This window comes from Xyrauchen texanus, chromosome 18, assembly GCF_025860055.1.
Source record: "Xyrauchen texanus isolate HMW12.3.18 chromosome 18, RBS_HiC_50CHRs, whole genome shotgun sequence".
NCBI lineage: Eukaryota > Metazoa > Chordata > Actinopteri > Cypriniformes > Catostomidae > Xyrauchen > Xyrauchen texanus.
In genome coordinates, this window is record NC_068293.1 from 36,913,431 (window position 1) to 36,936,692 (window position 23,262).

The 23,262-nt window shown below is 37.8% G+C and overlaps 1 protein-coding gene across 1 annotated transcript in view; it reads left to right on the forward strand.

Annotated features, from left to right (window-relative positions):
• The first annotated feature begins 17,497 nt into the window (after positions 1 to 17,497).
• Positions 17,498 to 23,262, forward strand: part of LOC127658677 (collagen alpha-1(XVIII) chain-like) — a 115,140-nt gene continuing 109,375 nt past the window's right edge. Inside the window, exons 1-2 of the mRNA XM_052148089.1 lie at positions 17,498 to 17,664; positions 17,767 to 17,840. Of these exons, the coding sequence (XP_052004049.1) occupies positions 17,654 to 17,664; positions 17,767 to 17,840 (85 nt within the window). The 5' untranslated portion in view covers positions 17,498 to 17,653. The remainder of the gene's footprint in view (positions 17,665 to 17,766; positions 17,841 to 23,262) is intronic.

Sequence of the window (23,262 nt, forward strand, 5' to 3'; positions counted from 1 at the left end):
TTTAGCTGTAACTAATCGGCAGGTTGCGCATGTGCAGTTAGTTGCCCCGGAAGTGTCTCTTTAGGACTTCCCGTGAACTTTCGTCACCATAGCAACCAATACAGTGATTTGTGATCTGGGTCAACACCAATGAAAACAGTTTCATCGATGCATATGAACGTCAGCGCATCCCACAATGTACAGATAAACAGTAATCAGTTACTGTTCAGTAATCAGTAAAGTGCCCAAATTCTCACACCAATATATGTAGCGAATTTGATTGGAATGAGGAATGAGATTATTTATCAAAATATACCACAGTCAAAATATCTCTAAAAGGGAAACATGAATAATTAATCATAACTCATTATAATTAATTATGAACATTTGGATCGGTAAATAGAATTAACTTGAGGTAGCTGGATTAATATTACAATCAATTTATCCGTTTGTCCAGCGAACACTCAGTATTTATCGTCTATCAATTCTCAGAAAGGATATTTTTTCACAAAAATAACTCTTTCTTAGCATGTAGCTGTGATTGAATTGTTACATTGATGTTAATTTACAAGCAGACCAGAATCAACATGCAAGAATGTACACAAAAGTTTATTGAACTAAAATACATACACATAACTAATCTAAACAAAAACATACACACGAAACACTCATACATGGGAAAGGGAAAAGTGAAAATAAAATGAAACCAGAAAAGAATAGGGGAAATGCAGTTATGAAAAGAATCATTTGACTATTTGAGAGGACCATCAATTTCTTAATTTAAAATAACCTTTTGTTACAAAGGGGTTTACCTCTTATACTAAACATAGGTTCAGTTAGCTACTGGTACGATACTTGCAATTGTCTTGGCTGTTGAGAGAGCCCGGATACAGTCGCAGGAGAATGTCTTGATGGTTCTTTGAGTCGATGGTGTTCAAGTTGCAATCAATTCCTTCTGTGTTGAATGAAGAAATTAGGATGAACTCTGGTGTTCATTGACTCTATGGTTGAGGTAGTTGCACATGGCTTGAGGTGTTGAGGCCTGTCGGCCTGCAACCTCAGGGTCGGCACGACCAGCAGCAGAGGGTCAGCGGAAAGAGAGGGAGTAAGAGTAAGGGAGTAAAAGACGTGTCTTTTAAGTTCTGATGAAGGCCCCTCCTCTCGAGTTTAGCTTGACCAATGAGAAAGGTGCAATTTCCAAGCAGGAAATGTTCTTTTGTTTGGAAGCTGACTCATTTGCATGATTGGGGGTTAAATTGTTAATGTGTGCCCCTTTATGCTCTGATTAATATAGCAAGTACACAATGCATGCTATCAGAATTATATAATATATATATATATATATATATATATATATATATATATATATATATATATATATATATATATATATATATACCACTTTGCAGTGTGTCACACAAGGATTCATTTGATAGGAAACTTGGCAGAACTAATTGTACATTATCAGGTAGTTCTGTCATAAGGCATGCATAAAACAGTATACAGTACAAAAAACACTTTACAAGACAGTACACAATATCCTGGAGATATATTGGTCCAGTTGCTACAGCTGTATTTAGAAAAATGAATAAAAACCTGTCATTCACTGCAGAAACCGTGCTCTCCTCTGACATGTTGAAAGTTTACATGACATGTTGAAAGTTTACTTCTCATCCCAACTCTGAAACTCTGGTATAAAAATGATCTCTGAGTTTCCCAGTCATAATTACCACTTGAGGGTTTGGCCATGTGCAACTTCCGAGTGGGAAACGTTTTCATATTTATGATAATTCTGATAGCAAGTGACGGCAGCATCCAAGCTGTTATAGAGGTGCGCTCAGAAATTATTTAGCTAATTTATAAACTTTTAAACAGAAAAAGTAATTGTAGAATAGTATTTTTGGAAACATATGTACAAAATCTACACTCACTACACTCATGAAATGAAGTCATTTCAGTTTTGGAGAAGAAGCTGCTTTATTCTACATATGCTAGGCGAAGTTTCATGAGTCCTGCCATAGTGTGAAATTCTGTATTTGCATGCTACTGCATCTGCACTGTAAGGTGGCAGCGAACATTAACAGAAAAGAGTGCATAGTATATTTTAATTATTCCAATACTTCATAAACCAACCAACCACCGCTAATGTTTGTCAGAGGTATCTAATGGCCCAATATTATTCAATTGGCTGGTTTGCAAAGGTGTAAAAAGATGACGAATGGCTCTTTTACCATTTCATAGGCTGGAATGAACTGATAAACTTCTAAACCTAAAGCACTGGTAGTTGTTTCAGGCTCCAAATACTTTCTTAGATGACCTCTTAAAACATGATTCTTAGGACATCAGAATATTGAGAAAGGTTTACATTATTTGTGAAGCTGTGCATGTCTTTCACATTCTGTGGTATTTTATTTTATACTTCCATTTCTGTGCTGCAAGTTGAGAGGACTAGGAAACATTTTACAATGCTGTCTGTTTGAATGTTCTTAAAAATATGTGCTGAAATGAGTAAGAATCTTTTGAGGTAATTGAAAAATGTGTTTGTATTGGTTTTTGAAGCTCCGTTAACGTGAACGTTTCTCATGCTGTCACATCATTTCAGATTTTCGAGTCAACACATCAAACAGCAGGGTTCTTGACATGACCGACAGTGTTTAGTTGTGTATCACTAAGTCAGAGTGACATAAACCTGTCATTACCTCTCTGTTTCCATAGGTGCAAAGGCATCGATTTTCATTTGTTTTCCCAACATCAATTTCACTGTTTCCTCATGACTAAAATCTGAGCCTGGCAAGTCTGTACCTGACCTCGCTGATCTACAGAAGGGTCAGAATGTCATTTAATTTCACCACCTCTGTGAATTGCAAGAGCAAAAAATGAATCCTGCTCTTCTGCTGTGTTGATATAAAACATGCAAGCGATGCATTTATTTCAGACAATTGCATGGTCCTGGCAATGGCTCAGAGTGATTTCACACAAGGCTTAGAATGCTGCTTGGATGCTTAAGGCCTGTAGTACCCTGTCTCTACTTGCTTGTTTTGCCAGGAAAGTGTTCAGCTTGAATGGTGTCTGACTGAGCAGAGGCATTACACACTGTCTGTCCTGATATTCATTTGTTTAAGCACATTCACATTTAAAACACAGAGTCTGTTTCATCTTAATAAAGTTTAATGGTTTAATGTACTGTAGGTAATGAAGGCCAGATTGTTCGTAAATCAAAAATATGCATTGGGATCTGCATCAAATTAAATATTTTTTCTTATTATTATAGCAATTTGAGTCAAAGACGGAACTGAAAAAATGCACATGCATTTTAGAATTTACTTGTATTAATTATGTCCCACTTTTGCTTTATTGACAACATGCACTTGAGCTGGCATGAATATTTACATTTATTCATCACGGATGTCACAAGTTGTGCAAAACCTGACAATCCATTATATCCCAGCGTGATATGAGAATGTTCCAAAGAGCATGTTATGCGCTTTATTGGAAGCGAGAAAATGCGACCTTTGGTACATAGGTGTTTAAATGATCAGTGTCACAAACATCTTATTTGATTAGTTACCAAAAAATTTCATAAAATGTATTTTAATTTATGTATTTTTCAAAATTGTAAAACTCCATGTTTAAAATTAGATTTTGAATTTCCCAGATTCTCAAGTGCAATCCAGAACCCCACCATAGTTCTGCAGTATTTTTTTGGCAACAACTGTGTGGTGACAAAGAATCATTTGTTAGCATTAAACTATGCTCCTTACATTGGACCAGTCATAAGTTACATATCTTAATTTCTTCCTGTAAGTGTACCATTGCAAACTGGGGCATTATGTTTCTTTGTCATACATTTTATATAGGAGACAGACAGACATTGTCAAAAGAAAAAGCTTTCTATCAAACAATCCTTCAGACTTCCTGGAAGATATAACTACGTTAATAACTGAAAAGGATTTTCAACTGCTTTCTCTTATTTGTGCAAAGGAAACATATATGATTTTCAACATGTAAACATGATTTTTTTTGTTTCTTTATTTTCACATTGTGCCAATAGCATACTCTCTGATGGTTAGACTTGTGTTAACCTCAGTTAAGGCCATCTTTTGTGACATGGACAATACTAACTACCTTCCTTCGGGCAAAGGGGTAGATGTGTTGGGTGGTAGCCAAAGGTATGCTAGCTGACATGTGTGAACAAGGCAGTCTGCAAGAGCACCTGGAACCAAATTATGCAGATTCCACTTAGTAGGGTACATTGATAGTGTATGATCTTTTTCATTAAAGGTATGTGTAATGTAATTCAATGGAAAGGAGGAGGCGAGAACCGGCTTGGCAATGTAAATAATAGTTTCATTGGTAAACTGAAACAAAAGACAAAACACACACATGACGGACATGTCCGTAAACTATCTCGCTCTCCTCGCACCACCATCTGCCATCGGCCTTTATGCCTCTCTGAAGCTTAATTAGCCTGATAATGGTACGCCCTTCACACTTCCCTCCTCCCCTCGCAGACGGCGGTCTTCCTTGTCCCCTCTGCGTTTCTAGGGGATGGCAGGGCTCTCCTCCGCCCCTGGCAGTGGCTCCATCGCTCCAGGCGGTCGGGGAGTCCAGTCCCCACTCGCCTCGCAGACGACGGCCGTTCACCGTGTCCGGATGGTCGGTCTACTCCCTCCCCCGGTGGATGGCAGCAGTGCTCCGCTGGGTGGACAGCAGTGTCGAGGACTCCACGACATGCATCCCTCCTCCTTCCTGGGTTTCAGTACCAGTGTAACGTAATTCAATGGAAAGGAGGAGGCGAGAACCAGCTTGGCAATGTGAATAATCGTTTAATTGGTAAACTGAAACAAAAGACAAAAAACACACATGTCCATAAACAATCTCTCTCTCCTCGCACCACCGTCTACCATCTCGGAGGCTTAATTAGCCTGATAAGGGACCGGGTGTGTAGAATCACAACCCGGCCCTGACCTCCTCCCTGCCATAGTATACTAAGTGAATTTGTGCTAATTAAAAACATTTAACATGTAAAGACATGAATATAATTTTTTGGAAATAAATTGAAAATGATGTGCATGCAATAGTTTAAGACACTAAGCTGTTTAATTTTACACAGTCTGCATGGGGCACCATCATACAATAGGCGGGCACCAGAAACCAAGGCTGCCCTTACTCGCACATTATCCTTTATTTAAGGACCCGGTAGCAGTCGCAGAACACAGACTATTACATCGTGCTCGCACTTTCAACTTGCTCTCGCCCTGTGCCTCTGAATACATACTGGTATCGGTCTGATACCACGCTCAAGTGGGTGGACTCAAAATGCTTTTCAAGGAATGAAAATTGAAAACAAACAACATTTTTAGCAACAAAATGTTTTCATGAAACTTTTCAAAGTAAATATTTTGAACTACACCACTTCATTTTGCCCAAAATAAATTATATCTTATTTTTACTTATTTTGGTGAGGCAAGTGGCTTATTTTGGGCTTGTTTTTCCAACACCAGGTTGCTTGTTTCTCTTGGGAGATTTGGCTATACTGAAATTGGAATTTTACACACCCCGAAGAGCAGAGTACTGTCATTTAAAAAAAAAAGTATGTTATTAGCCGTTCTTTTATTTTGTTCTAACAAGTAACCTAAATGTACTAAAAAATAAATTACACTGTGAGACTGTTTTGTTCACAGCATATGTTTATTTAAAAAGAAATCTCTCTCTCTCTATATATATTTTTTTTGTATACAGAAGGGCTCTTCAACTATTATACTGGGGCCAGATTATCCAGATGAAAACTCAGCTGGGGCCAGTTAACTTTACTTTGAAAATAAAAATACTGTAGGGTTGCTATTTATAAAAACTGCGGAAGAGCATTTAGATCTGCTTAAGTCTGTATCTTTGACAATTCCAACCCACATAAGAGAACAATGCAATCTAATGTTGAACTGCCAGATTCTTGTGCAGATAATAATTAGAAATGTTAAGGATTGTGAATGCTGACACATATGTTTATAGATTTTGAAGCGTTTCCCCCAGACCCATCATGCACTGCCCTCATCACTGCCATCTGCTTCTGATTGTTCTCACCTGTTTTCAATGTTAGCATTAGCTTTTGTTTGTATAATTACATCTTAGATTTCGTATTCCTTTGTCAGTTCTTGTTTGTTGTTGTTGTTTTGAGTTCCAGTTTGTTTGTTTCACTGTCATCATTTTTATTAAAAGTCTGCAAATAGATCCTACATCTCATCTCAGCAACTACTCGTAACCACAATCGAAAGTCCAGAAATGTATCTCAATTTGACACTCAACTTCCTGTTGCTGACGGCACGCTACACGAGTGTTTGTAGCCTGCTAGTATGCTTAGCATTGCTTATTCTTATTCTCATACATTCACCATTTTATCCTTTGTCATTTTACCATATTTCGGGGGTTTTCTCTTTTCTACTATTTCATCTGTGTTTATTTTACCTGTTGTTGCTGGCACCCAGATCGAGTCTGTGTATGTAGCCTGCTAGCTTTTTTAGCATCGCTTATCTATCTGTTTTCAGCTTTTAATCCATAATATCTGCCATTTTATAGCACGCATCAGATTTCTTCCCACATTATTCTATTATCGCAATTCAACAGCGTGCATTTTCCACCTGCATCCGCTTCTATTTTATCGCGAATAAATATCCTTTTATTTCAGTGCGCACCAATTTTTCTCCTCTGTGTTACATGGATTATTGCATCGATCTCAAAGTACCACTTATCAAGAACAACCATAACAACAAACAATTTCACATTGATCTCAAACCCTCACCATTCAGGAACAACCAACAACAACAAACCATTGCGGTAAGTCATGGCATCCGCTCATGTTATTTCTTCCTGCATCGCATGTCACATGTTTATGATTGCTTCTTCCATCAGCAGTGAGGAATTCACATGTGATAAATGTAAGGAATTAGTCCGGCTGGGAGAGAGGGTTAATGAGTTAGAGGCACACATCCGAACCCTAGTGGAGGTCAGTTAGAAAGAGAAGCTGGTATATACCGTTTCAGATGCGGGTTGTACAACAAGCAATACACACACTTTGGTTCCTGCTCTAGAGTGCCCGCTGCAGGGCATATGGGTGACGTCTCGGTGGCATACTCGCTCAGCAAAGTGACACCACTCTCCCGTTCCTGTTAGGGATTTCAATCGTTTCTCCCCACTGATGCATCCACTGAGAATCATGTTGAAAGAGCCCTAATAATTGGTGATTCTATTGTAAGGAATGTGGATATGGAGACTCAATACACTATTGTTAAATGCATTTCTGGGGCTCGAGCTTCTAACATCAGATCAAATTTACAAGTGCTGGCTAATGCTAAGATTTTATAAAATTGTTATTCATGTCGGCACTAATTATGTACGGCTTCACCAGTTGGCGATCACTAGAGATAATGTTAAAGAGGTGTGTGAACTTGCAAAAATATTCTCAACTCTCTTAGAGTCAGACAAAATGTGACAGGACAAACTCATCGCCAGAATCTTATGCTAGATTTAATGCTGTCATATGGAGTTGATGTTGATCCTATAAAAATTATACCGCAGAGCTGAGATCAGCTGATGTTACTCAATCTACACCACGCTATAGTTCAGGTAGAACTATTTTTTTTTTTACCACAAAAGATTGTGTGGCAGGGCGGAGGGCGGGGCCGGGTCGGGATTCTACACACTCGGTCCCTTATCAGGCTAATTAAGCCTCAGAGAGGGATAAAGGCTTACTGCAGAGGACGGTGCGAGAGAGAGAGATCGTTTACGGACATGTCCGTCGTGTGTGTGTGTTTGTCTTTTGTTTAAGTTAGTCATTAAAATATTATTTATATTGCCAAGCCGGTTCTCGCCTCCTTTCCATTTACACTGCTTTACACTGGTGGCGAAATCCGGGAAGGAGGAGGGATACGCTCTCGTAGTAGAGTTCACGCCACCACCATCCTCCCCAAAGGAGCAGCCGCGGCCATCTGCCAGGGGACGAGGAGCCCGGCCGCCTGGAAGTGAAGGAACGGCCGCCTATCGTGAGGGGAGAAGGGGCTCCTAACCGACCGCCTGAAGCGGTCAGGGATGCTGCCAGGGGTTGAGGAGTCCCCTACCAGCCGCTGAAATGCAGCGGGGTCTGAAACCACCAACCACGAGCGGGGAGGGGCTCGCTGCCGGCTGCCTGGAGCATGAGAACCGCTGCCAGGGGTGGGGGAGACCCCTTCTGTTCCACGAGAATGCGGAGGGGCATTCCATCCGCCAGGGGCTGGAGGACTGCCTTTGATCTGCCCGGAGAGGTGCGACTGTCGTCCGTTAGAGGGTGGAGGAGTAGCCGAGGAACAAGCTATGGCGTATCGGAGAACTGGCGAGTAAGTGATTTTTTTTTTCATCTCTCTCACCTCTCTCTCACTGCCGCTCCGCGTTGGCCTTTTCCCTCTCGTTTAAATTTTACAGTGTTTTTTTGGGGGTACTACACTGTTACAGGACGTCTCGCACCATAGTACAATGATCACACTCATGCTCTCAAGAAAGCAGCCCGGAAAATGGAGCGCAAGTGGAAGAATTAAAAATTTGATTTATTTTGCAGTGCATGGAAGGATAGTGTCTGTAGCTAAACGGGTCAGCATATTTTTGCAGACTCATAGAAAATAACCACAACGATCCTAGGTGTTTATTCAGTACTGTGGCTAAATTGGTTAGGAATAAAGTCTCAACTGAAGCAGATATCCCGTCGCAGCACAATGGTAATGACTTCATTAATTTCTTTATTGATAAAATTGCAGTAATCAGAACTAAAATGGAATTATGTAATCATCTGTCACAGTACCTCAGAAAACAGTGACTCTTCAATCCTTCGCTGTCATATGTCATGAAGAGCTAACGAAACTTATCTAAACATCAAAAGCCACAACATGTATGTTAGATCCAATGCCATATAAGCTCTTAAAAGTGGTGGTCCCTGTAATCTCAGAACCTCTTCTTAATTTTATTAACTCCACACTATCCTTAGGATATGTCTCAAGAAACTTTGAAATGGCAGTTATCAAATTGCTTAATAAGAAGCATCAACTTAATCCTGGAGAACTGGCTAATTATAGACTGATTTCAAATTTCTCGTTTATGTCGAAAACACCAGAAAAGGTAGTTTCCTCCCAATTATGTTCATACAGAGTATGGTATATATGAAAAATTTCCATCAGGATTTAGGCACCATTACAGTACATAGACTGCTGCAAAAGTTAAGTATGGAGTGCCACAGGGATCAGTTTATGGCCTCCTGGGAGATATTATCAGGAATCGTGGAATAAGTATCCACTGTTATGCCGACGATACCCAACTTTATATTTCTTCAAAACCTGACGAAATTTCCCAATTCTCAAAATTAGCAGAGTGTATCAGTTAAATTAAATATTGGATGGCCAGAAATGTCCTCCTACTCAATTCCGACAAAACCGAGGTACAAATTATTGGACCAAAAACCTCAAAAAACAAGCCGCTAAAATATAATTTGACTCTCAATGGATGTACTATTACATCGTCTTCAACAGTGAAGAACTTAGGTGTTATATTTGATACCAATCTGTCCTTTGAAAAACAAATTACAATGTTTGTAGAGCAGCATTCTTCCATCTAAGAAATATTGCTAAATTATGAGACATGCTCTCTGTTGCCGATATCGAAAAACAAATGAATGTGTTCATGACCTCAAAACTAGATGCATTAATGGGAGATTGTCCAGCAAGATCAGTAAATAAACATCAATTGGTTTAAAATGCCACAGCCAGAGTGCTGACTAGAACCAAGAAATATGATCCTATTAGCTCGATTTTATCATCATCACATTGGCTACCTGTTAAATTTCGAATTAATTTATAATTCTGTTAACTACGTTCCAAGCTTGTATAGTCTAGCTCTGCAGTACTTAAGTGACATTCTACCATGCTATATTCAAATTACGTTCATTACGATCGCAATATTCTGGCCTGTTAATTGTTCCTAGAATATCAAAATCAATAAAAGGAGGTTGGTCTTTTTCATATTTGGCTCCTAAGCTATTGAATAGTCTCCCTAACATTGTTTGGGATGCAGACACATTCACTGAGTTTAAGTCTAGACTAAAGACTCAACTATTTAGCCAGACATACATCTAAATTATCCTTCAACTCTCAATTAGGCTGCTTTAGATTGGTCTGCTGGAACCAGAAACTGTGAACATGATCTATAATTCTGCAATAGATTGAATGGCATATACGCTAATATTATTCTATTTGTATCCCAGTCTCAACCTCTGGACTCCTATCCTGAGGTCACCAGAACCAGCTGGATCCAGCTCCATTCCTGCTTCGTGTTGGACTCCACTGTTAAGTGTCTCTGAGTGATGCAGCCGGTGCCAGCCAAACATCACTTCTGTCTATTAGGATGGACTTCAGCGGATGAAATGATGTCAACTCCAACCATAAGACATGGATATATCATATGCCATTGCCTGAAACTTGGACTTATGATAGACCTCACCGAAATTACCGGCCGGTTGAAATGCAATGCACCTCACTGATCTCTGCCTGCATCACCTTGGTCTAATGATGGACTACACTCTTATAATGGAATACATATACTATCAATTAATTGCCAACAAATCACTTTATCAGCCAACTAACAAAGGACAATGCATCTATGTGAAATTCTGCAATTAATCCAGGATGAACATCAAATACATTAGTAATAAATCTTACAGTTATTACAAAATCTTTGTTTAAACACTGATGCTTAACACTTACTTAGGTTAATAATTCTAAACCAAGACTTGCACTCTACATAATAAAGTAATATTGGCATTATATTCATGATGTTAGCCAGAAGGTTTTTTTCTCCATTAACTCTTGACAACAGGATGGCCCTAGGTCAGCTTTATGCTTTCCCTCTTAAGTTGACACAACTTACAATTTTTAGTTGAAACAGCAAGGTTTTTTTACACTACACATACTCTGTTTTTTTTTGTTGTTTTTTTTGCAAGCAACATAAGATTTGCAAACACTTTATTATATCAAAATTGATGTTTCACATGTGCCTGATTGTTTTTTTTTTTTTTTTTTTTTTTGAGGGCTCTTAAAGCTGAAGTGTGTAAATGTAACTTGTCCTGCCCCACAGCCTCTAGCATCAGTTGCTAGTGTGCCTCTTGAGGCCAGGGGAGTGAGGTTTACAAATACCACACAGCTATCAAGTAGCAGCTGGCTCCCATTACACTCACCCTCCTAAATTTCACTCCCATCCTGGTCACGGCACCACTGTAACCGGTCCTGCTTAACCCGCACCTAACAGGATTCAGCCGGTGTCAGCAGGCATGCGAGGCGGGCGTGCTAACAAGGAGGCTAAAGGCTACAGACTCTAGCATCAGTCGCTATTACACCTCTTAAGGCCAGGGGAGAGAGGTTTACCCATACAGCACAGCTATCACATACCAGCTGGCTCCCGTTACACTTACCCCCTAAACCTCACTCCCATCCGGGTCACGACACCACTGTAATCTGTCCTGCTCAACCCGCTCCAAGCAGGTTCAAACCGGCATCAGCCAGCATGGGAGGCGAGCATGCTAACGAGGAGGCTAAAGGCTACAGACTCTAGCATCAGTCACTAGTGTGCCTCTTGAGGCCAGGGGAGTGAGGTTTGTATAGACATATTCACACAGCTATCACGTACCAGCTGGCTCCCATTACATAAACTCTTCGATGTTAAAATACTTTCTTTTATCCCAGCTTAATATGCAGAAACAACTCTAAAAAAGAAGTTTGTTGACTTCCTAGAAAACTGTAAACACTGTAGTATCTCTATGGCACTACCACCCGGCACAGCAACATTGACACAACCAATTCGTTACCAGGGAGTATTCAGGAAAACAGTTTTAATTATAAATGTTTTTATTTTTTTGCAATTCCACATTTGGTGATTCTAGTGGCGCAGAAACTACACACTTTGGTTGGACAAACAAGTAGTCTGGCCCCAAACTCATGCCACTGGTTGAGCCAGTGTTTTTTATGCCTGGTCCAGTGAATTCGCTCAAACAAACAACTTACAATTTCTCACTTCAGCTTTCATGCAGTCTTTGTGTGGTTTGTATAATGTGAAGTTTAAGTTGCCATTCTGTCATTTAAATAAAGCAAAGGGGTCAAGCAAAAGATAAACAAATCTGATCTTGTAACTATGTGGGAACAATATAGTATGCATACATCGGGTACACAGTACACTTTGTGTTTTGTTCATTCAAAACTTCCATTGAGTTCCTCCTATACTTCCAGCCCAAATTTGTCTTCCAGATGAACTTGTCACCAGAAGTATGACCTGCAGTGTAGTTTAACTTTGGCTTATTTGACATACCGTGCTTCTGCAATGGAAGGGATAAGTTGAAGTCCATTGAGAGCAGAGTACTTCTCACACATAAAGGTTAATCACTCCTCAAATATGTGTCCGATTGACTTTCGCTCTCCGGTATGCTGCCAGATAGAATGGTCTCATAAAGTTAGAATCCAGATAAGGCAAACATCCCATGAGAGCAAGGAGAGATCATTTTTCAGATTCTTAGCAACTGCAAATGTTCTTTCATGACACTGTGGGCAAACATGTTTCTATTTAAACATTAACAGTGAACACAAAGTATTTCCGTTTTCTTTCAAAGCCAGACCACACATTCTTTGCAACAAGTGCAAGGTAAGAGAACTGTTGCCTAATCAAGGCGTGTGAATTGGAATTGGGTCAGTGAGAGCACAGTTTTGATTTCCGATTAAGGTCAGTTTTCTTGGAACGGCAGGTCAATGGGAGAGGAAGAAGAACACACACACACACCTAAGACTTTAGGAATAACCATTGGCACTCAAAAACACATATATGCATATACCAGTTAAACCACCTCATCAAAGCATCTCCAGCATGTTCTCATTATGAGCCCTCTGCTCCATGATTAACCTCTCTCTGAGAAGAAGAGGGAGGAGATGGGGAGGATTGCTGAAGTGTCTGATTGTACTTGAATTTAGTCGCTGCTTCTGGAGATAAAGCTGTGATCAGCAGATTTTGGGCTGCTGTTGTAACACGTTCCCAGCCCTGATCAGCTTTGCATTTCTATAAAAGCAAAGAATGCATTAAGGGTGAAGTGTGTAATTTATGGCCCCAAGCGGCAACAAAAGGAATTGCAAGTGCAAACAACATGGCTCAACCTACGGTGTGAGTTTGAGGCAGAACCACTTGTTTGTCAAAAAATATGGCAGGGTAGTGTTTGAAACTTATTTCAAATATTATTTTTGCAGTTGTCTTTTGTGTTGCTAGTGGCACACAAATGAAACACATCATATTTAAGAACATGGTAGTGAAATAAATGTGTAGATACAGAAAAATAACAGAACACAGCATATCAAAACTGGCTCAACATAATGGTGTCTGTTTAAGGTGGAACTGTTTCTCAAAAAATGGCAGGGGTGATTTTTGCGAAACCTTGCTCAAAAGTGATTATATTGCAATTTTGGCTATGCTATACAATTATATTTTTCACAAGTCTCCAAGCTATTACAGAACTTTCAGAAATATTGTATTTGAAAGTTATTCATTTGGGAAAATATAACTGTACTAAAAAAAAAAATCATTAACATTGTGCCAGTGAATGGAATGCAATACCATATGGATTACACAGTGTGTTTGCTATAAATTTAAAAGAATCCTCATAATACATTTAAAAGATTACACATAAGAGGCAGCATTTATTCACAATTATCAGTGCTTTCACAGTTCACTTGCTGAGAAGAAAAGCAGTTCTAGGAATATATGGTGAATTTCATGGGAAAAAACTTTTGAGGTTCAAACCTCAAATTGACTGTACATCATGCACTTACAGTACCGGAATGAGAAAGTTTGAATTTAATCAGAACACTTTGGTTAATATTATTGTAACTTCCTTCCACAAGCATTCTTCAAATTAATTTATAAATACACTTTAAGAACCTTTTTATTTACTTATTTATTTTTACTTGCTAAAATGAGTGAGAACTAGACTTAATATGAACCTTTCAGATACCGATGCACTGCACAGGTGCTAAAGAAACAAACAAAATCATGGGCTTCCAAACTTTATATTTTATATTATACATCATTGTTTAAGGATCTCAAGTTTACACTATCTTGACTAAAAACAATTCACCATAAAATGAAAATCTGTCATTCACTGTCATTTAATTCCTGTATGCTTTTATAATTTCTGTGGAACACAAAAGGAATTATGAATTATGAAGTATCTAACATTAATCATAAATAAATAAATAACCATAAAAGAAGTCTATGCACTATCTTCCACATCTTCCGAAGATCTGAAGTCCTAACATTCTTCAAAATTCTCATTTTGTGTTTCACAGGAAAAAATAGCACATGAGGGAGAATAATTAATGAATAATATTTTTGGGTGAACTGTTCTTTTAACTCAAATTTGTTACAAGAAACACAATGAAGATGTCTTTTACAGTAGGCTATCATGCCCTTCAAATAAAAAACATAGCAATTATGCCAACAAAGAAATGGAGAATTTCTTTTTTAATTTATATAAAAAAAAAGAAAAAATACATATATATTGTTCAGACCGATACAGATTATAAAATCATCTCACTCGGTTTTCTTAATTTTCTGAATTTGGGCATAGTAGTTAAGCCTGTCATAAATCATAGTTTAAAAAATCAGATTTGGTAGTTTATTTTGACTAAATGTATAGTTTCTATGCTCCTTTGCATGAGTCTTGTAGGGCATTATTATCCATCAAAGAACAAACAGTGGATCTTCTCAGATCATTTTACAGTTTGTTCCACCTGTCAATTGGCTTCCTAGACTTGAGTCTTAGTTGGTTTCCACTTGGTGATTGAACCTCTCCATCTTGTCTGTCAATTTTTGCTCAAAATCCTCTTAAAAGAATAAAAGAATAAGAGGGTCATGCATAAAGTGACTCATTCATGTCTTCCAGCTACACTCCAATCACTTCCCCCTTGATTCGTATTGTGCTGCTTTTCTGCCCTAATCCGCAGTTCTGTTTCAAACACAAAATCCTTTCTATTTGGGATCATCAATCATCAATTACTCTACTATATGAAGATACATTTGTCTGAGCTAGTTGTGGAGTGGATTTCATATTTTAACTTTTAGAATAGTGACTCAAATTCCATAATATGATATTTGAGCAGATGACGGATGTGTGCATGAGGCTGTATTCCTAAAGAATTTGATTTGGTGGTGTGATGCCACAGTTAGGATTTGAAACATGACAATGGGCCAAATTGTTTGAACAATGCATTCTTGTCTGACATCATTTTAGTGATACATGTGCTCGTGTAGTTTTTGCAGAAAATCTTACCCTCAGGGCAGTGAATTATGAGAGTATTTATTTTTCCAAGATCTTTTCCCTATTTAAAACTATGAAAGGGACATTGTACTGTACCATCAGTCATTATTCCAAACTAAATATCTTATTTCACAGCTATTTATCAAATTAATAAGTTAATGGGCATAAAATGTTAATTTGATTTTAATATATTTTATCTTATGTGATACAAAGGCTGCAGAGTTCTACAAGAGATCTCCTGCAACTAGAACAGCTAGGACATTTGTTGTCTGGGACAATGGTCATTTACACAGTTTAGAGACTATTATATAAGAACATTTGACCATAGTTTGCCATGGTTTTCTAATCAGAATCAAGTATTACATGTAATCAGTTATTCAGATCTGACTTCTTGCTCTTTTAGTACCTATTATGTTACTGGATACTCACATGCATGTTAGTAGTGTGTCTTGAACTATGGATATAGGCCAGGGTTTTAATTATTTGGGTGAGGCAATGGCTAACAATGACATGCATGAAAGAATCCTGTTATCTGATCAAAGAATCAGGACGAGGGGCCTCTTGCCCCAGGCTGGGTAAGGTGCATAAATTTGGTAGCTGTTTTAGCACAAGAGGTAAGCCTAGGTGAGTTTAGTCATTATTGCTAGTTATTGTGACAATGATCTGTTAATATGTTCAGAATACTGACTTTAGTCACCAAATTTACTCTCATTGACTTTTGCAGTCATCATTGTGTAGTTTGATAAAATACGATTGTGAATTGTGTTTAGAAATAAGTAATTAAATAATAATTGTATTTAGAAACCCAGTGAGCAAGTGGTGACTGTGGCAAGGTGACTGTGGCAAGAAACATAAAATTCAATAAGGTATTGGTTAAAGTATAATGCCATTAGATGGTAAATGGCCATTGGCCAGATGATGATCAATGACCAATGTCTGATCCCTCTGTCATATTCAGACTTAAACTTTTCAAGGAGAAACCCAAGGGCCTCAAAACTTTACACGCAAATAACAATTTGTAAACAAGTTGTAATGATTAAATTGTATCTGTGCCATGTGTGAATGAAGGCATTCTGTTCTTTTTAATTGTGATTATGATATTGCCTGTGGGTGTTCAAAGGTTTCAGTAAAATGTGAGAATTTATCATAAGTTCAGCAAATAGATAATTGACTTATCTCAATAAGATCAATCAAGGGCAATTATTCTAACTTTACATTTTAAGTTATGCTAACTAAAAGACAATTTTTGTAAAAAAAAAATTACAGGCTACATTTGAATGACTTTCAGAAAGAAATATGCTTTCTGTCTGGATGATGGTGTAATGTTGGCATTTACCAGCAGGGGCTATCTGCTGAGGCTAGTTCATCAAACGACCCCCTGGACTACACAGGCATTTCAATTGGTCAAACTGACATAAAACTCATACATTATAAGACAACGTTGTGGACACATCTGGTAATTCTTTATTGTTTATTTTTTATTGTTACCCTCACGATTTTAGAATAATAGTAATATAATCAGTTGAATTGAAATACCACAAATTTAAGCATGGGTATTCTCTCAGTTTTTTAAACTATATTCAATTAGTTACCATGTAAGCTGGGCACTTGTTGGAAACTTTTTCTTAACAAATCCATGCCAAAAAATAAAATAGTTTTGTAAATAAATTCCACATTAAAGTAAAAATTACTATATACTATTTTTGTCTTCAAACCTACTTTTAAGAACAGGTTTTTAGATCAAAATGATTTCACTGTTGTTTTTGTACACCTTTATTAAAGTATTGATCAAGAAACAATTCAGTAACAATTACCCATATCCACATGGTTCCAAATTAAATACATTGTCTGGAATCTAAATTAAGGCCTATAATATAATCAAAAATCAGAAAAAATATATTTTAAAAACATTATTGATAATTATGAATCTTTAAAAATGATCATTAATAAAACAAAAATCAGACAAAATTGACAGATAAAATACTTTTAAATAAATTGTACCCCCCACCTCCCTGCACCCCAAAAAAGTCCTCTCTACGATGCTGAGAATCAAATTTCCAATGGCTGTGACGTCATGAAGGACTGAGCATACAGGTAGCGGGTTGGCGTTTGGAAGGCTTTAGGACCTGGGTGAATTTCTCATGTCCAACTTTCCGTGTGTGCTGCTGTCCACCGTCTCCTTCATCGGAGCGTCTCTCGGATCACTCTCACCGGCTGTTGCACCGGCGCGGGTGGCTGAAGAAGTGGGGGAACTTTCATCCAAATTTCAACCAGGATCTCATGTAGCTGTCGGAAGGATACATTTTTTAAACTGAAATGGCAAAAAGGTACAAGTGGAAATATGCTCTTTTTTTTTCTTTTTCTTTTTTTTTGTATGATTATTATTGTTAAAGTTAAAAATGAAAAACCGATATGGGTCATCGTTGCAGGTGTCTCACGTTTTTGGAGCCGCTTCTCTGGTATATGTGCATCGCTCTGTCGCCGGCTGCAGGGGAAAGGAGAGGTGAGTACAAAAGATCCGGGAGATGCGAGCTGGACCAGTGGGAAACAGATGTTGAGTAAAAAGACTTGTTGATAATCATCAATATCTGTCGTGTAACAAACATACATCTGAATGAAATTTTGAGCATCAAAGGGGTCGCAGCGATTTTGTAGACTGTTGGGATCCAAACAGCATTGGGTCAATACGCACATGTGAGAGCTCTGTCTTATTTTTTCTCAAGTGTTGCAAAAATATTTGGACGTCTAGAGTTGCTTTTTTGTGTTTCAATTAGGTCTGTTAAATTACCCCCTCTCTGGTATGTTTGTTGAACAATCAAAACGTTTTCTGTCTTCTCTGTGTCTTCCTCAGTTTCATCATGAGGCTTAGCCTTGACAAAGTTTTTGGCAAAGTCTTTGCAGTGGTTGTGATTTGTGGGACCTGCCTGCACCATACAATAGAGTTTTGGAAGTGATATTTAATACACAGTCTCTTACGATGTGTATTATTCATTTATGACTTTAGTTGCAGACCTGCATTTAATTAAGTAAAGCTCAGTCTATTGCTTGTACAGCTGTTGTGAACAAAGCAAGCCTGAAACTGAGAAAATGAAGAAACTGAGAACCTCTTCATACATATTTGATTTACTATCACTATTACTATTAATCATTATTGCTGTCATCACATTACAGAAGCGTAATGCACAAACCTAGATGTGGGTGTGCAAGTGCCTCTTTGAGGGGCCACAATAGGCTACTTAGGTTATAAGTATTTTGTCCCATATAATATTTACCTTGTATGTTTGTTCATGCTCAAAATGGTTTTCAATCCGGGGATCCCCAAACTAGATTGTAGCCTTAAAGCCTAGGGCAACCCCCGGGCAGTCAAGGACCCCTGGGCATGGTCCCATTGGCCTGATCGGTAATCCGTCCCTGGAGATCAAGTGTGTAGTGTGTCCAAATGTATGCGTATATGGTATGTCTATTGCACTGTATTACTGTGTGGTCCCTGTCATCAACTTGGCATCATGGTTGTTAAAAGCATTAATCTTTATTACAACACTTTTCCACATTTAAGTATAATAAGTCTTCAAAACGTGAAAACACCATTGAAGTATGAGCATGCAGTGACCAAAACAAACAAACAAAAAAAACATTAATCAAAACTCTATCCATCCATTGCCTGAATTATAGTTCTGCACACTCTGAGCATTTCTCAAACAGCTTTATGAGGTATCCACCTGGGATACTTTTAAAAACAGAAAGAGTTCCCATAAATGCCTGGGCACTTGTTGGCTGCTCTTTACTATCCTGTCCAACTCATCTATAAAAATAAACAAATGTTTTGTAGTGCCTTTGTAAAGAAATTTAATGCAGACACATGTTTTATTTGTCTAAAATGTGTTTAAAGCATATATCTTTAGATTAAAAGGACTTTAAGCTCACAAGAAACTTAAATTCTGTAAAGTGCGTCCAACCTTTTGACTTTTAGTGTGGTGATCGCAAGCTTTCAGTCGTTTTTCAGTGAGCAGCACTATCAGTGAAATCATAGATCAGTTTCACATTTTCTGTGTAAGACTTCCATTGTGTTAGGACTGCAGGAGTATTGACTACCTTCCTGTGTCATGGAGGACATTTCTTTTGTCGTGCATCAATTTGCAGCACATTGGCTGATTGGGGCCTAAACTGCATAACAGGCAGGAGGGGAACAGCTGTAAGAGGACACCCCACTGGGATATTTAATCACTGAGCAAAATTCTGCATTAAAAATCACAGCAAACAAGGCTCCCACCTGCTGTATGTAGATGCCTAAGCAATATGAGGCAGGAAAGTCCTGTTGAGAGGTGTGGTCGCAAGTAACTATACGCTTTTACCCAAAACAATCATACGATTTCTCCATGCTCATACCTGGAGACCAGACAACCTCCATGACCTGTTCTCGGTTCAGTGCTTTAGTTAGAACAGTTTTTCTAAGTTACAAGACAAGAGGGTTTCAGATTCTCGGTTGAAACTACTGCTGGGTTCAGATGTCCACATTGAAAATATGGGATTCAAAAGCTAATTTAAACCTTGAAATAAACAGAAAATATTGGATTTATGTGTTATGTGAAGTGTTATGATGTAAAATGTATGTGCTAATTCTTGGCCACTAATTAAGTTATTGCAAATTTGTGACTTTTACTAACTCCTATGTATGAAAGGTCATATTTTCTTGGTTCTTGAAGGACATGGAACCTTCTCAGATGATGGATTTGCACAAAATTATGCCTGCTTAAGTGCATGCTTTGATTAAATAAAAAGGGTGACTTATCAAATATTAAGAAATAAAAAATATATTAAATAAGAAAAATGTAAAATTCATTTCTAACAATGTCTATTAATAGTGAATAATGAACAGTCGAAAGTAGAGTGGGAGTTGAGAAGCGAATATACATTTACATTTATGCATTTGGCTTACAGAGCCCTTATTACAGGGACAATCCCCCCGGAGCAACCTGGATTTAAGTGCCTTGCTCAAGGACACAATGGTGGTGGCTGTGGGGATCAAACCGACAACCTTCTGCTTAACAGTTTAGTGCTTTAGCCCACTATACCACCACCACACCATTATCTAATATTGTCTAACAGCTATTGATCTACCTCAAGACTTTGGTAACTCTCACACCTCCAACCACCTGCCTTTGCCTGTAGGTGCAATATTTGTTTGTTGATGCTGTTAAAGCTGAAGTGTATATTTTTTTAAAGTTAGAACACAAAATTTGACTCTCCCAGCTTATGCAGAGACAGCTAGAAGTAAGCCATTTGTAGGTTGATTCCCTCAAAAAGTGTGGGGCTATAAATTATTATCTGTTTGTTTGTGCATTCCAACCAGCCCCACATCACAACATTTGTTCAACCAATGGAGTGAGTTTTGGGGTGGGACTATCTGTTAGTCCGACCAATGGAATGTATATAGGGTATTCGGAAAGTTCTGTGACACTAGTGGCACGTCACCCTTGACTTTATTTATGATTATGATTATTTATTTATGATCTCATAATTTTTAACATGCTCTTCTTTACAACTTCAGGAAATATTAGCCACATTAATATCCTCAAGAGTACTCTCTTTTTTTTTAAGTCTTGGACTTCATCCTTGTATTGCATTTCCATGATTAAATATTTTATTGCTGGGGATTAGTTGATGAGGTTAAAAGGGGTGGATTGAACAAGATATGACATGATGGCTTTAAATGGCAGGACTGATGCTAGATTTATGTTACTGTCTAAACACGTTTTACTGAAACCTTAGAACACCCACAGGCAATATCATAATCACACTTTAAAAAGAACAGACTGCCTTCATTCACTTGACACAGATACAATTTAATCATTACAACTCTCAGAAGTTCTTAAGGTTTTATTTACCATTTTAAACAGATGATCTGTAGCCTGTTTGAAAAATGGGCTTGATACAATTGAGAAGTGTGACCATTTAGCCAATGGCAGAGTTCTTTAGCTCAATGGCAGTGCTGTATATGTATATATATATATATATATATATATATATATATATATATATATATATATATATATAAGTTATGTTTTTGTCCTTACCAGCCGCAATGACAATTTGCTGGTTGTCTGGTTTCTATTTGTGTGGCGTTGCACAAGTTATTCCTTCCAACTTTTAAATCTCATTGGTCCAAAATCCTGCTCCACATAATTGTATATTGAACATAAAATTTGTTCAGATTCGCTGCGATTCTATTGCATTGTTAGTGTTTTGTAAATATTCAATACATCACCCAGTCGAACACTTTCCTTCTTTCAGATTCTTAGCCGACTCATGTGGGGCCTATTTCTCTGGCTGAGAAGTGTTGATGCAGACATGTGAATTGGATTTTTATTTAACCCACCAAGGGGAGCAGTGGAGACTGCATCCTGTGAGTTAAATGGGCTGTATTTCACCCACTGGGGGGTCAATGAATGAAAATAGAGGGAATGTGATTGTGCACCTCTGATGTAACCCATCAGTACAAATAATCTGGAATTGTCATTAAACTGAAGGCATTGTGATCAGGGAACGGATTATGCTAATACTCTCATTCCTCTTTTCCACTCTCAACATTTAGGCAACATTGAGGCAACTCAAACTCATTGCTTGTGTTTCAGATATGTACTGTAAATGTTTATGGTCTCAACCCCACACAATGTTCTTAGGAGATGAATAATAAATCAATAGTTCATAGTAGTGATTGACCGGTATGATTTTTTTAATGGCCAATGCAGATATCCAGAGATTGGGGTGGCCGATGGGCAGATACAATACCGATATATATAAAGCATAAAAGTAATCCATATGACTCCAGTGGTTAAATCCATATCTTCAGAAGTGATATGATAAGTGTGGGTGAGAAACAGAACAATATTGCAATATTTTTACTATCAATCTCCACTTTCACGTTAACATTCTTTTTCTTTTGTTTTTAGCGAGTAAAATTATTTGTGCATATCGCCACCTACTGGTCATGGAGGTGAATTTATAGTAAAATAATACTTAAATATTGACCTATTTCTCACTCAAACCAATCATTTCACTTCTTAAGAAATAGCTTTAACTACTGGAGTCTTATTGATTACATTTATGCTGCCTTTATGTCCTTTTTGGATATTCAAAATTCTGGTACCGATTTACCTAAATTGTGAGGACTTAAATACAGTATTTTTCTAAAAATGTTTGTGTTCAGCAGAAGAAAAAAAAAATCATACACATCTGGGATGGCATGAGGGGGAGTAAATGATGATAGAATTATTTTTTGGGTGAACTATCCTTTTAACTTGGCAGGTGGATTCAGTTAGCGACCAGTGTGTACTTGTAATCTCAAAATGACCAACTATTGTCTGATTAATTCACCTGATACATCGGTCCATCGCTAGTATTGGTTATTTGTTCTAAATGTATGCATGTTGAAATGTGAGACTGTAATATGCCAGCTATAAAGGTTCATATTCATTTTTATCTATAAATTTAAGTAGTATTATAGGAAATATTAAGAGTGGAAAAAGAGTGAGACAGAGCCCGTATTCGAATCGCGGTCGCTAGAACACCACTATACGATTTGGTATGTCAACTTTAAGCATTAATGATAGCATGTAAACGAGCTGGCATGGACTCCACAAGTTTATGCAAAATCTGATGATCTATGTTGTCCCAATATGATTTCGGAATGTTCCAAAGAGCATCTAAGTTGCCTCTATTGGAAGCAAGAGAATCTGACGTTTCAGACATAGGAATTTACATGGTCAAAGTCACAAATTTGCTTGTATTTGTTTTTTGACCAAAACAAAGTGCAGAACATTAATTATTTCTTCTTTGTTTTGAATCATACATTTCTTTGTTTGAAATGTTTCCAAATTGTTATTTACAGCTTTCAATGAAGATTTGCAGACTTTTGGACCCCACTG